The sequence below is a fragment of the Dromiciops gliroides genome, chromosome 2 (assembly GCF_019393635.1).
Source record: "Dromiciops gliroides isolate mDroGli1 chromosome 2, mDroGli1.pri, whole genome shotgun sequence".
NCBI lineage: Eukaryota > Metazoa > Chordata > Mammalia > Microbiotheria > Microbiotheriidae > Dromiciops > Dromiciops gliroides.
Window position 1 is genome coordinate 536903142 of NC_057862.1, and position 14242 is coordinate 536917383.

General features: G+C 36.3%; 1 protein-coding gene across 1 annotated transcript in view; it reads right to left on the minus strand.

Annotated features, from left to right (window-relative positions):
- The window catches only part of SH2D4A (SH2 domain containing 4A), a 99802-nt gene that overhangs the window by 44458 nt on the left and 41102 nt on the right, over nt 1-14242 (minus strand). The window contains exon 4 of the mRNA XM_043989243.1: nt 4830-4910. Coding sequence (XP_043845178.1) covers nt 4830-4910 — 81 coding nt within the window. The remainder of the gene's footprint in view (nt 1-4829; nt 4911-14242) is intronic.

Sequence of the window (14242 nt, forward strand, 5' to 3'; positions counted from 1 at the left end):
TCACTTTTTACTGCATAATAGTTGTATTACATTCATATGTCACAGTTTGTTCAGCAAGTTCCCTACTGAAGGGCACCCTCTTTGCTTCCAATTCTTTGCTACCACAAAAAGTACTGCTATGAATAGTCTCATATGTGTAGATCTGTATGTATACATATAGACACATGAGTGTATATATATATAGAGAGTGTATGTGTGTATATACAAACACATATATGACCGTTTTCTTTGTTTTCCCCCTCTATGGGGTATGGGCTCAGGTTAGAGCACAGAAAGAGGTTAATGGGGCTGTGTGTATGTATATTTGTTTTTGTATAATTATATAATGAGATCCAGAATGGCTGATCTACTTCAAGACCAACCCAACATTATGTTAGTGAGTCTGTCTTCCCATAGCCCCTCCAATATTGGCTATTCCAATTTTTTGTCATCTTTGCCAAATTGCAGGATATGAGGTAGAACTCTATAGTTTTTCTCATTTGTACCTCTGTTATGATTAGTGTTTTAGAACATGTTTTCACATGGTAATCTTTAGTTTATAATTCTTCTTTTGAAAACTGTTCATATCCGTTGTCTACTTTCTTACCTATTGGCTCTTAGGGCTTTATGGATTTATGTTAATTCTCTATATGACTTGAAATCAGGCTTCTTTCAATGATATTGGATACAAATTTTTCCTACTCCAAAGTTTCTTTTCTTAGTCTAGCATCATTAATTTTGTTCATGCAAATGCTTTTTAATTTATCATTCTCAGTCTACTTTTGTCTTTAGTAATCTCCTCTATTCTTTATTTGACTAAGATTTTGTTCCCCCCCCAAAAAAAAAGGTTGTACAATGTATTCCTTTTCAGTCTCTAAATTGTTTTATTATGTGACCTTCTATATTTAAGTTACAAATCCATTTAAAGGTTATTGTGATAAATGTTGCAAGATGCTGGCTTAAATCTAATTTTTGTCAAAATGTTTTCCAAGTTGCCTTGTAGTTTATAGTCTTGGGTTTATTGAATAGTGGTCTACTACATGAGATTGATTCTAAGTCTTGCTTATCTGGTGTAGTCTACTCACTGACCTAATTTCCTATGTTTTTAACCGGTAGGTAATATTTTTATTGATTACTACTTTATAATACAGTTTGATGTCTGGAAATGCTATTTCCACCTAATTCCTACTTTAATTTTCCTTATTTCCCTTAAGATCTAACCCTCTTATTCCTCCAAATGAATTTTGTAATTATTTTGTCTAGATTTATAAATTATCCCTTTGATAGTTTGATTGGTACAATATTAAATCTCTTTATCATAGAAATACAGAATTTGAGAGCTGGAGGGGATGTTGGTGGTCATGTAGTCCAACCCAATATGAATGGAATCCCATATATAACATAATCTGACAAATGGGCATCCAGGGTCTACTTGAAGATCACCACAGAGAAAGAATTCACCTCTTCTTGAGAACAGTTTTGATTTTTAGGAATTTTTACCTGACATCCAGCCTAAAGGTGCCTATTAATTTAGAGAGTGCCACCTTTTTAAAAATTATATTAGCCAGGGCAGCTAGGTGGCGCAGTGGATAGACACCAGCCCTGGAGTCAGGAGTACCTGGGTTCAAATCTGGCCTCAGACACTTAACACTTACTAGCTGTGTGACCCTGGGCAAGTCACTTAACCCCAATTGCCTCACTAAAAAAAAAAGAACAACAAAAAATTATATTAGCATGACTCAACTAGAGCAGTAAGTAACTTCAATTATTGAAGCAGCGATTCATAGTTACATTTTTTTGAGTTGGTCTTAATATTTTAACTCAGATATTTTATGCAATCTACATATTTTGAAAGGAATTTCTGTTAGTACTAAAGAGAAATGCTGATGATTTTGGCAGGATTTATTTTATATCCAGATATTTCATTGAAGCTATTGATCATCTCAATTAATTTCTCTGCTATTCTATGAGTTTTTCCTATGTAATTAATCATGCTGTCTGCAAATTGGAATTCATTGGTCTTCTCTTTGCTGATGTCTATGTCGATAATTTCTCACTCCATGCTTTCTGTCATCTTTTACACCTTTCCAACTTCCTTACTGCCATCTATGTACTTTTTCCAAACCTGCTCCATACCTCCTGTTGTGAAAACATGATCAAATTAACTTTGCCATTGTTCCTTGATAAGAAACCAAAATGTTCCTTTGTGGCCATCATTTCCTAATGTAATTTCCTAACTCTTCCTATGAGAATATAAGGTCCTCAAGGGCAGGGACTATGTTTGCTCATATTTTTATTCACAGTACTTGGCACATGTGAAATACTTAATAATAAATGCTTTTTCATTCATTCATTTTCTTTTTGCTTCTTGCTATACCTAGCATTTTTACAACTTTTTCAGTTCTAAAAACTGACTAAGGTGGAAACCTTGCTTTATTCTTATTTGAACTAGGAAAGATTCCAGTACTTCTCTAAGGCTAATAAATAATGCTAATTCTTGGCTACACACACACACACACACACACACACACACACACACACACACACACACACGCTTTCGATGATGTTAAAGGGCCCTTCTGTGCCTATGATTTTTAAGATTTTTGACATAAATGAGTGCTCTATAATCACATAGCTTTTTAATATGATGAATTATGTTATTTTCATTATGTTGGATCATCTTCACATTGTTTTCCCCCCAATATTTACTGCTGTAGTCTCTTTGCTATGATTTTATTTAAATTTTTTTGCATCGATATTCACTAGTGAAATTGGGCTATTATCTCTTTCTCTGTTTTGTTGCTCCTTGGTTTGGGAATCAGAACTCCATTTAATTCATCAAAGGAGTTTGGTAAAGTGCCTTCTTTCTCAATTTTGATGACAATATTTGCAGCATCTGTATTAACTGTTCTTTAAATGATTGATTGATGGCATTCACTCATAAATCTCTCATAACCACAGTTTTTTCTTTCTTCCCTTTTGGTATTTCATTTATAGCTTACTCAATTTCTTCTGCTGACATTGGGTTAAGATATCTATTTATTGTTTTAATAACTTAAGTATTTTATGTTTTTGTTGGCAAATAGCCATTTTCTCTGAGTTTTCACTTTTATGACATATAATTTTATATAGTAGTTTATGATAATCCTCTATTTCCTCTCTGTTGTGAATCACCTTCCTAATTTTTTTTAATTTTGGAAAGATGATCTTCTTATTTCTTTAAAAAAAATAATTTTAATTGTGATTTGTTCATTTTCTTAGTCTTTTAAAAACATCAGGTCTTAGTTTTGTTTGTCAATTTTATAGTATTTCCCCCACAATTTTGTTGATGTCTCCCTTGTTCTAAAAATTTCTTCATTTGTCATTGGAGTTAGGGGTCAGTCATTTTCAATTTTTTAAAAATGTAAATCAGCTCATCAATCCTCTCATTTTCTTGTAAATATGTTTTTAAAGATATATATTTTCCTCTGACTACTTTAATAGTTTTCCATGATGTTCCATTCTTAATATTCCCTACTGTATTTATTGCTTTGATGATTTTTTCTTTGACCATTCATTATTCAGGCTGTCATCATTTAGTCTCCATTTAGATTTATATCTTTTGTTCATATTTCTTTTATTGATTAGTATTTCATTATATCATATCCCATAAAGGATATATTTATTATTTCTATTTTGGAATGATTCATCAAGATTTCTTTATGCCCTAATGCAAAACTAATTGTTAAATGTAACACATGGTGCTGAAAAATATGTATATTATTCAACATTTTCTTTCAGAAATTGCCATCAGTCTTTAACATTTACAACAATTTGTTCAGTCTTATATTTTCATTCTTGCTTATCTTTCTTTTGGATTTATCCAGCTCCTATAATTAACTGTATTACTATCAGTCATTTTGCAAATCACTTATCCTTTCCTTTTAGAGTTAGATGTTATGCCATTTGGTAATATATAATAGTGTCTTATAGCACCCATGACTTTACAACATGCTTTAAATCTATTATTTCATTTGATTGTCACAACTACCCTGTAAAATACAAATTATCATTATCTCCATTCGAAGTAGTTAGCTATTGCAGCTAAAGAGCACTGGGCCTGGAGTCAGGAAGACTTAAGTCCAAATCTAACTTTAGACATTTACTCACTATGTGATCCTGGGCAAGGATTTGCCTTAATTTCTCAAACTGTGAAATGGGTATTATAGTGATAGTACCTACCTTGAATGGTGGTTGTGAAGACAAAATGAGATGACATGGAAAACACTTAGTACAGTGTCTGGCACATAGTAGGCATGGATAAATGCTTATTTCCTTCCCTTCCCCATTTTGCAAGTGAAGACACTGAGACAAGTTAAGTGGCTTGTCTGGGCTCACATAGCTATTAATTGTCCAAGGTAACATCCAAACTCATCTGACTCTGAATCTATCTCCTATACCTCTTAGCCAGCATATACATTTGATAATGATGTTATATCGATGGCTATATTGCCTTTATGCATACTGTAGTTAATGTCTTTATCACTCTCAACATCATCAACTCTTATTGTTGCATTATTTGAAACTATGATTGAAAACTTCTTCTTTCTGAGAGTCTCGTAAAGCATAAAACATATTGTTCTAATTCCTCATTTTTACTCTGTGTGTCTCTACATTTTAAGTGGGTTTCTTCCATGTGGCAATTGTAGGATTTTGTTTCATAAGGTTGAATGTTGCTTTTTGGAACCACTTTTAGACTTTGCCTTTAGCTTCAATTTCACTTGAGACAAATATATTGATATGCAAAAATTATTTTAGAGACAGGCATTAATAATTTCCTCTTGATTTAAGACTTTTCAGAGTTTTCTTACCTGTTGAAATCCATAGGTTTTCATACGATTGATGGAATCTGCCAACATCTGCTGAATATTTCTCGATGAACTGGAGGGGGACTAAGGATTTAATGACCCAGATTTACTATTATTATTTGGTTTAGCACTCCAGTTTCAAAAGCGACAGGCAAGGAATTATTAGCAAAAACTCAGCAATCATGGGGGAGGGAGGATAGTACAGTAGAGTATTGTGGAAGGAGAACTGTACTTGGAATCAGTAAACCTGTGTTCAAATCAAAACTCTGTTACCTATTAATTATGGGACTTAGGGTGAGCCACAGTGTTAGAGTAGTCTTTTGAACCTACAAGTAGTTCATAAGACTAAAAGATAATAGATCTAGAGCTCAATAGAACCTCAGAGATTATCTAGTCCAAACCTTTCATTTTACAGAGGAGAAAACTGGGACCCAGAGAGGTTAGATAATATCACAAATATCACTCAATGTCACAAAAGTAGTACATTCCAAAGATAGGATTTGAACCCAGGTCCCATGGCTCTCAAGCCAGTGGTCTTTCCACTTTCTGTCAGTGTTTCCTTGAAAGGTATGAACTGGGTATTGTATAGAGAAGGAATTAGGATCATAAGCCCCCAAAATCACAGGAGGAAGGGAATTTTAGTGTTAAGACAGGTTTAGGGGAACTTCAGCCTCCACTGGGCACATAAGAGATTTTCAACAGAAATATATTAAAGCAATTTGCAAGACCACAAACAGCAGGACAGTTGTTGCTTTATATCAGTAGAGACGGTTGATGTCCCAACAAAGGTATATGTATATGTATGTGTGATATCTTGAAGGCAAATGATAAAGTATATGTTGTAATTGTCTTCCCTTGCTCTTTATAAAGAAGCTTATTTGGGGCAGCTAGGTGGCACAGTAGATAAAGCACTGGCCCTAGATTCAGGTGGACCTGAGTTCAAATCTGGCCTCAGACACTTTACACTTACTAGCTGTGTGACCCTGGGCAAGTCACTTAACCCCAATTGTCCCGCAAATAAAGAAAGGAAGGAAGGAAGGAAGGAAGGAAGGAAGGAAGGAAGGAAGGAAGGAAGGAAGGAAGGAAGAAAGAAAGAAAGAAAGAAAGAAAGAAAGAAAGAAAGAAAGAAAGAAAGAAAGAAAGAAAGAAAGAAAGAAAGAAAGAAAGAAAGAAAGAAAGAAAGAAAGAAAGAAAGAAAGAAAGAAAGAAGCTTAATCTTAAGATCAGGGGTTCTTAACCTTTTCTATGTCATGGACCCCCTTGGCCATCTGGTGAATTCTAAGGATCTCTTGTCAGATGAATGGTCTTAAATGCATAAAATAAAGTACATCAGATTACAAAGTAAAGCAATTTTGTTGAAATACAGTTAATTATTATTATTTTTTAAATCATGGATCCTTTGGGGTCTATGGACCTTAGGTTAAGAGCCCCTGATATAAATAAACAATATACACTGATTGGCTACACTAATCTTTGCAAAGGAAGATGCTCACATGGAGAAAAATAGATCAACTAGAACTAACTGAGAAAAAGGAGACGAGGGAGAAAAGGTTGAGGAGATAACTGCATATGCCTGAGTAGAGGGTTAATGGTCTAAGGATCCCTGCAATGATCATCAAGGTTGAATTGTACTTAGGGCATGTGCTGCTCTCCATTAATGAGCCCCACACTCAGTTCTGCTATTAATGGACAAGGTTTAGGTTGCTGACATAAATTCCTCATCACCTGAGTACAGCAACATCGATGAGGGCCATTTGATGTTTTCTATAATAAGCTTGTAGCTTTGCTTCAAAGATAATATATATCTTTTTTAGTTCAGAAAAAGTCTCAGGGTATATACTATCTCTTTATTGTTCAAATATATAATTACTCGGGCAGCTAGATGGCACAGTGGCACTGGCCCTGGATTCAGGACCTGAGTTCAAATCCAGCCTCAGACACTTGACACTTACTAGCTGTGTGACCCTGGACAAGTCACTTAACCCTCCTTATCCATATATATATATATATATATCTCCTGGTATTGATGAATTAGGATCTTTTTTTTTTTTTTGGCAGGGCAGTGAGGGTAAAGTGACTTGCCCAGGGTCATACAGCTAGTAAGTGTAAAGTGATATCGGATTTGAACTCAGGTCCTCTTGAATCCAGGACTGGTGCTTTATCCACTGCACCACCTAGCTACCCCCTATATCAAGCCCTAAGCAATGGTATATGCATATTTTTTGGTCTAGACTTGGGATTTCCTCCCTGTAGGGAATTTCCCATGTGATAACTTCTTCCACCAATGACCACCAGCAACCTTTCAGTAATTTTAAGTCTCAGAGTCACTGAGAGTTTAGGTGATTTGCCACCAGGGTCAAAATCATGCCTAAAGTACTTATTGGCAGAGTTGATTCTGAGTCCCAGGCTGTCTGAGCCTCAGTTTTCTCATGTGTCAATTGTACATAATGCCCCCTATGGCACAGGCTTGTTAGAATCAAGGTGAAGTCATAAAGGTAAAGTGCTTAGTAAAATTTAAAGTAACTACTGTCTAAATGTGAGCTTTTTATTATTCCTTCTGACTCCAAGGCCGGCTCTCTACCTACTGTGTCATGCTATACAAAGTCATAATTTATAAGTCTGTTACTTTAATAACCTCAAAAATGTGTTAGCAGCCTAAAGTAATAAACTCATGCTAAGCAGCTAAACCACAATGACTGTTTTAATGATTGAATTAAGATTTTTAAAGAAGGCACATACACATAAAGAATGGTTATACTATATATATACTACATACAAGCAATATAATCTAGCACATATAAATACTACATTTATAGTAGTTATGCTATATAGTATAAGAAATGTAAGTAAAATTAAATTATAGTATAACTATATATGTGCTATACCTTATAGAGAGAATAATATAATAATATTTTATTATTCTCTCAAATCTCCCTAAATAATCTCATAAAGTATTTCGGTGGGTTCTTCAGTGGTTCATGATCTCATTATTATGGGTACTTCCTCTAACAGAACAGATCACAATCTAGCCAGGCCTTTTCATTCCATAGAATTCCTGCCAAGGAGGATTTAAGTTCAGAGCTAGTCTCTGATAATTACTATGTGTGACCTCAGTTTAACCTTAGTTTTTCTCATCTACAAAATCAGGAGGTTGTACAAATGGCCTCTGAGGTCCCTCCCAGCTCTAGATTTATGATGCTATGACCCTTCCATATATCATGCATGGGGGATCTCCCCAAAGTGACCTTCCCATAGGACCTTTAGTTTTGGGAAGGCATTGATATAGCACTCTGGATATCAGTCCATTCATCATCCTTCATTCTCCCTACATGACTAGCCCATCACCATATCCATTCATTCTATTGCAATGCAGGGAGATCTTTTATGCTTCTTCATACACACAAGTGATCATTGGTATCATGCTCCAGCCTGCTTACAGCCATCCTTTAAAATACCCCATGATTACATAATGAACTAAAGTTTTATTCTGAGTTAAAACATAGTTCCTCAGAGAATTTTTAAAAACACACCACAGCTGGACTAATGGACTTTCAAAGGTAAAGATGTGATTTATTCTGACAGTCCCAGAAGGAAGGTTCTTTACAGTTACGGTGTACCTTTGCACACTAGCAGAACAAAGACACTGAACCCCATGCTATCTCTAAACATCACTATTGATATGCTTTCAGGGGAATACAAACCACATCCCTATTTGTGAAATGAAGGGCAAAGAGGCCAAGAATGGAAATTTGTTTTAAGTATTACATTGTAATTCTGTCCTACTTGCTATATTACAATTCACTGCTGCTGATTCTCCTGGACTCAAAATTTTGAGCTCAAAGGGCCTTCGAGATAATAAGGACTTACCCAGAGAGCTTTAAGGTTCGCAAAAGGTTTTACATACATTATCTTATTTGATATCCTTTCAATTTCTCATTTTTATAAAGGAGGAAAATAGGTCTCAGAGAGAGGAGAAGTAACTCGCCCAAGGTCATGCTGCAAGTATCAGTTCCAGGGACATGACCAGAATCCAGGCTTCCTGACTCCCTTTCTTGGGCTGGGACCATTTCTAAGGGCAAAGAGTTCATGCAAACTTGTTAGTTTCCATTAATTAAGAGAAACAATGTGGAACCATCATGAAATAGTCATCCAAGACTTATTACAAATGTAAAAAACAACCCCAAATGTGAAAACTAATGTCAAAAGCAGACAAATTTGATACAAATGCTTTGGCTGAATAAAGGAAGGATCAGTGATTTCCTTAGGAAGGCAAAACAAATGTGAGACTTTACCCCTGCTCCCTCAAGATGGAAACCATCTATTACTTAGCAAGTAAGTCCTAGGCACAGAGAAATGAAGAGATAAGCTAGTGGTCACAAAGCTGTCAGAAGTGCAATTTGAACCCGTGTCTTCATGACATGGACTTTACCAAGTAGACCCAGGACTCTATCCACTAGACTATGTGGCTGGAAAACTGCCATGCCAGAATAACTTGCTTTAATCAGTTTCTATGACTTCAATCTATACTGATTGGTATAATAACAATGATAACACTATTGTTTTTTCTGGACCTATCATTTTATTTGCATAGAGAAGTCATGGTGAGGAAACTGTCTGCCAATGCAGATCAGCAACTGTTTGGGGACTTAGTCTTATATTTCTGTAAAAATTTAAGGAGTTTTAAACTTACAAATGTGATAGCTCAAACATATTTAAGGAATTGGAGTATAAAAAGATGCCGTTAATATTATATGCTAAAAGAATTATCTCTCTCCTGTAGACCTTCTGTCATGAGAGATGGATTGGTCTCATTATATTCATTTTTAAAACTGGTTTGAGAAATGGTTTATCTCTGACTTCCAAGTTATCCATTCAATTAATGCCCACTAATTTTTTATCCCATAATTTTTGAGAATGACTTTTAACAGTCCTACAAATGCAGTGATGCCACATGTTTGGCACCTCCTTTTCTGGGTGTCTTGAATTCTGGGCTTCCAATGTTACATGGCCACTGCTGTATCTTTGGTCTTCAGCCCCATAAGGCCACTGCTGGTATATACTAGGAGGCAGGCAGGAAGGGAAGTAGGTTAGGTTGACTACCAGAAGACAAGAACTTATGTCTTTGTCTCCCCAGAACCTTGCTCAAATAAGCCCTTAAGAAATGCTTGTATAATACATGCCTGACATGTATGATCATAGAGCTAAAGTTAGAAGGGACCTCAGAGGCCACATAGTCAAACCCCTAACTTTATAGAGGAGGAAACTGAGGAACATATTTGCCCATGGACACACGAACAGTGGGTTTAATAAATGCTCTTGATTGAGTAATTGACTAAAATGAAGTTATATGCAACATGGATCATTTGTTTTAAATAATGTGACCTCAGGTAAGTCATTGTTTCTCCTCATTCAGTTTCCTCAACTGCAATTGGTGGAAGTTGGACTATATGATCCAATGTTCCTTCCAGCTATAATGTGCTCTGATTTTATTAAATGTAGTCATAACAAAGGGTTGGCATGCTAAATAAGAGAGGTCTGGTTATACCCTAGCATATCAAATCTCGTGTTCTTTGGCTACTCCTGCATGTATGCAAACCAATTTTAGTTTGGTTGTTTTGTCTTGTTTCTTCAAAGGATGAATTCTAGCAAAATGGTTTTTTTCTCTCATTCTATGTGAGGCTGAGTAACGAATCTCATTGAATTTTTCACTTTCCAACTGGTAATCATGCCTTTCTTAGATAATTAATCGAACAGCTAGATATTAGGAAGTTTATCTGAAAATGGGTTTTGTGATTATTTTGTGAAATCTACCTACCATTTATTCTAACTGAGAGTTGTCAACTCACACTGCCTTTCCTGTTTCCTCTCCCCTCCCCCCGCCCCGTCCCGTGAATAAGGCCCTCTGTAGCACAACTATCTTGTGTTCATGTTGTATATATTCTCTATATACTTATATTTGTATAGAGGCAGCATGAACTAATGGATAAAGAGCTCGCTTCAGAACATTTGGGTTCAAGTTACACATATCTTCGTGGTGCTGCTGAGCAAGATAATAATACTAGCTAACAATTATATGGACCTGCTAGGTGGCACAATGGATAAATTTCCTGGCCTGGAGTCAGGAAGACTCTTCTTCCTCGGTTCAAATCTGACCTCAGACACTTACTAGCTGTGTGACTTTGGTCAAGTCACTTAATCCTGTGTGTCTCAGTTTTCTCATCTGCTAAATGGGGTAGAGAAGGCAATAGCAAACCACTCCAGTATCTTTGCCAAGAAAACCCCAAATGGGGTCATGAAGAGTTGGGCTAAACAGGAAAAAAAATTTATATAGCACCTACTATGTTCCGGATTCTCTGCTAAGCACTTTACATTTTCTCATTTGATCCTTATAATAACCCTGGGAGGCAAGTGCTATTGTAATCCTCATTTTACAGATGAGGAGACTGAGGAAAACAGAGGGTAAATGACTTGACCAGGGTCACGCAGCCAGGAAGTGTCTGAGGCCATTTTTGAACTCAGGTATTCCTGACTCCAGGCCTGATACTCTATCCATTGCACCACTTAGCTGCCCTAACTAATCTCTACTTACTGCTAGTTATTAAGAATTGCTAGTTTATGTGGAGTAGGTCCCCATGAGCTATGTTTCCTCTAGGGGATGCTTCTTTAAGGAAGGAGAACAATTGGAATAAACATTAGAGATGATACTATTGGTAAAACAAAAACAAAAAACAAACTACTCTGTAAACTTCTTCAAGATTACAAACTCCTTGGGAACAGGAAGGTGTCTGTCCTCTTTGTCTTTTGAATAAGGCAACCTCTGGCAAGTTACTTCCTATCTTTAGGATTCACTCAGTTTCCTCATCTCCAAAATGTAGAGGTTGGACTCTGATTTCCCTTTCAAATCTAACAGTCTGTGATTTTATCTTCCCCTCCACCCTAACCCCAGTGCTACCAGAGTTCACTGTGCACACATGCACACACCTGTGCATGTACACACACACACACACACACACACACACACACACACACAATATTTACTGGCTAACCCAGACACAGCAGTGAGGGTACTATTAGATGTTCATATGATAGTAGTTAACTGAGAAAAGCAGTGGGGCTGATGTGTAACATTGTGCTGAATGGGGTCAGGTATACATCTGTCCTTGGAGCAGCATTCTCTATTCCCCCCTGAAATCCCTTTATTCAGTTAAAAACAAGACATTTCCCAGTTGAAAAACTGAAGCGTAGCAACATGGCTTTAGTCATCTCATAGGCAATATACAAATAAATTATTTCTTTCTAATATCTGACATTCTTAAAAATCAAAAGCTCTTTACAGTGAGCTCTAAGTAATACAGAACCTAGAGGTCAAATAATCATTTTTACCACAGTGATTAAATAATAAACTACTACAAAGGGTTTGGTTATTATTTTTTCAAACATATCTTATCTGAATTTAACAAACACCAAATAAAAAAATTATTTCCATATACATAGCTGCCCCTCTCCCCCACCCCGCAAAAAAAGGTTTGCAGATGAAACTATGAAATTCTCCTATGGATATCTTTTTTTTAAGTACATAATAAATTCAACATGTAACTTTCAAGGCTGTCCTTCTTATTTGTGATTCTTTCTGGACTTTTAAAGGATTTATTTTTTTTACAAAAACAAGCAAAACAATTTTGAGGACATGACTGAGAGCCAGTATACACCACCTTGCTCGAAGAGTTGTGAGGAAATCACCTTATAAACCTTAAAATACCACAAAGATGTTATTTATCCCAATCTCTCCTATACCTTCTACAGCTGTAGAATGGTAACTGACTTTCAGGATGGCTATTGGGGGGGTGGGGCAATGAAGGTTAAGTGACTTGCCCAGGGTCACACAGCTAGTCATGTGTCTGAGGTCACATTTGAACTCAGGTCCTCCTGAATCAAGAGCTGGTGTTTGAACCACTGTGCCACCTAGCTGCCCCTGAGGATGGCTACTTTTAATAAATGAGTCTGTAAAATACCTTCTAATACACAGGATCCTATGATTTATAGCAGGAAAGGACCTTAAAGAACATTTCATCGACCCTCTCATTTTACAAATAAGGAAGCTGAGATCCATAAAGTTTAGTGGGAGATTGAGGTACATTCAACATATTTTAAATTTTCAACATATTTTATTTGAATTCTCTAAAATTTGGTAATTCATTTGTAGTAGAAAACTATGTATTCTGTTAGCCAAAATATTAACCACAACACCCTATCCCTCCTACCAGTGTGAATAGGGGGGAATTTGCTGTGACAAATAAAAGACTGCATTTTGAACCATGTCCATGTTCAAAATAAGGTGAGAAATTGATCAGTCTAGGTCTGGCTTCAAGAGTCTAATGAGACTGTATTTTGATAAAGTTATAGAGAATCTTGATGCAAATAAGGCAAAGACAATAATTTTCCTAAGGCTGCAGATTAGTAGGATGGAACAATTAGAAAATACAATTTACTGCTGACAATAGAGCATTAACTCCCCATAGACAAAGATTTTTCTGGGGAAGTAAATGAGGACAATGGGTACCCTCAGGCAGCTTTTTCCCTTTTCTTCCATTTCTTGTACATGGTTCCAGGCAATCTACACTAGGCACTTATCAGCAGGCACTAATTTAAAATGAACAGTAAACTGGTATATGGCATGTATTTATATAAGTACTTTTTTTTTTCCTTTGGAAACAACAGTTTTCCTTTAGCACCTACATTTGTTAAGTAGGTGGTGTTTTAAAACTGCATGGCACACTGGCTTATGGGCCTTGCAACTATGCTCCTCTGCCCTGGACATCAAACGGAAAGGGGAAGAGGGAGATATCCGGTCGATGTGTCCAAGGTGTTTGGAAATGGGGGATGTTCAGAGAGAGAAGGAAGCACAGGGGTAGAAGTCCATCTCACATCTATAGTCACTAAGTAATGAGTGATAAGTAGAGATACACAGGCCCGGGCCAAAAATAAAAGCAAAAAACAAAGCCAAAAAAATCCTCATAAAATTTTAGAGATAGTATTTGTTCTTTTTTTTTTTTTTTTGCGGGGCAATGGGGGTTAAGTGACTTGCCCAGGGTCACACAGCTAGTAAGTGTCAAGTGTCTGAGGCGGGATTTGAACTCAGGAACTCCTGAATCCAGGGCCAGTGCTTTATCCACTGCACCACCTAGCTGCCCCAGTATTTGTTCTTAAAAACCAGAACTGTGGCATTATGTAAGGTTCTACCCTATGAACTGTCTCAGAGAAATATTTTACATAATAAAAGAGATTATCTTATGGCTTAGAGTTAGAGGAGTGAGGTTCAAATCTTAGTTCAACTATTTGAGCATGACAGTTGAGGCTTCACTTTCCTCATCTGTAAAATGAAGGAGCTGGCTCGATGCTATCTGGTGGTCCAGGGC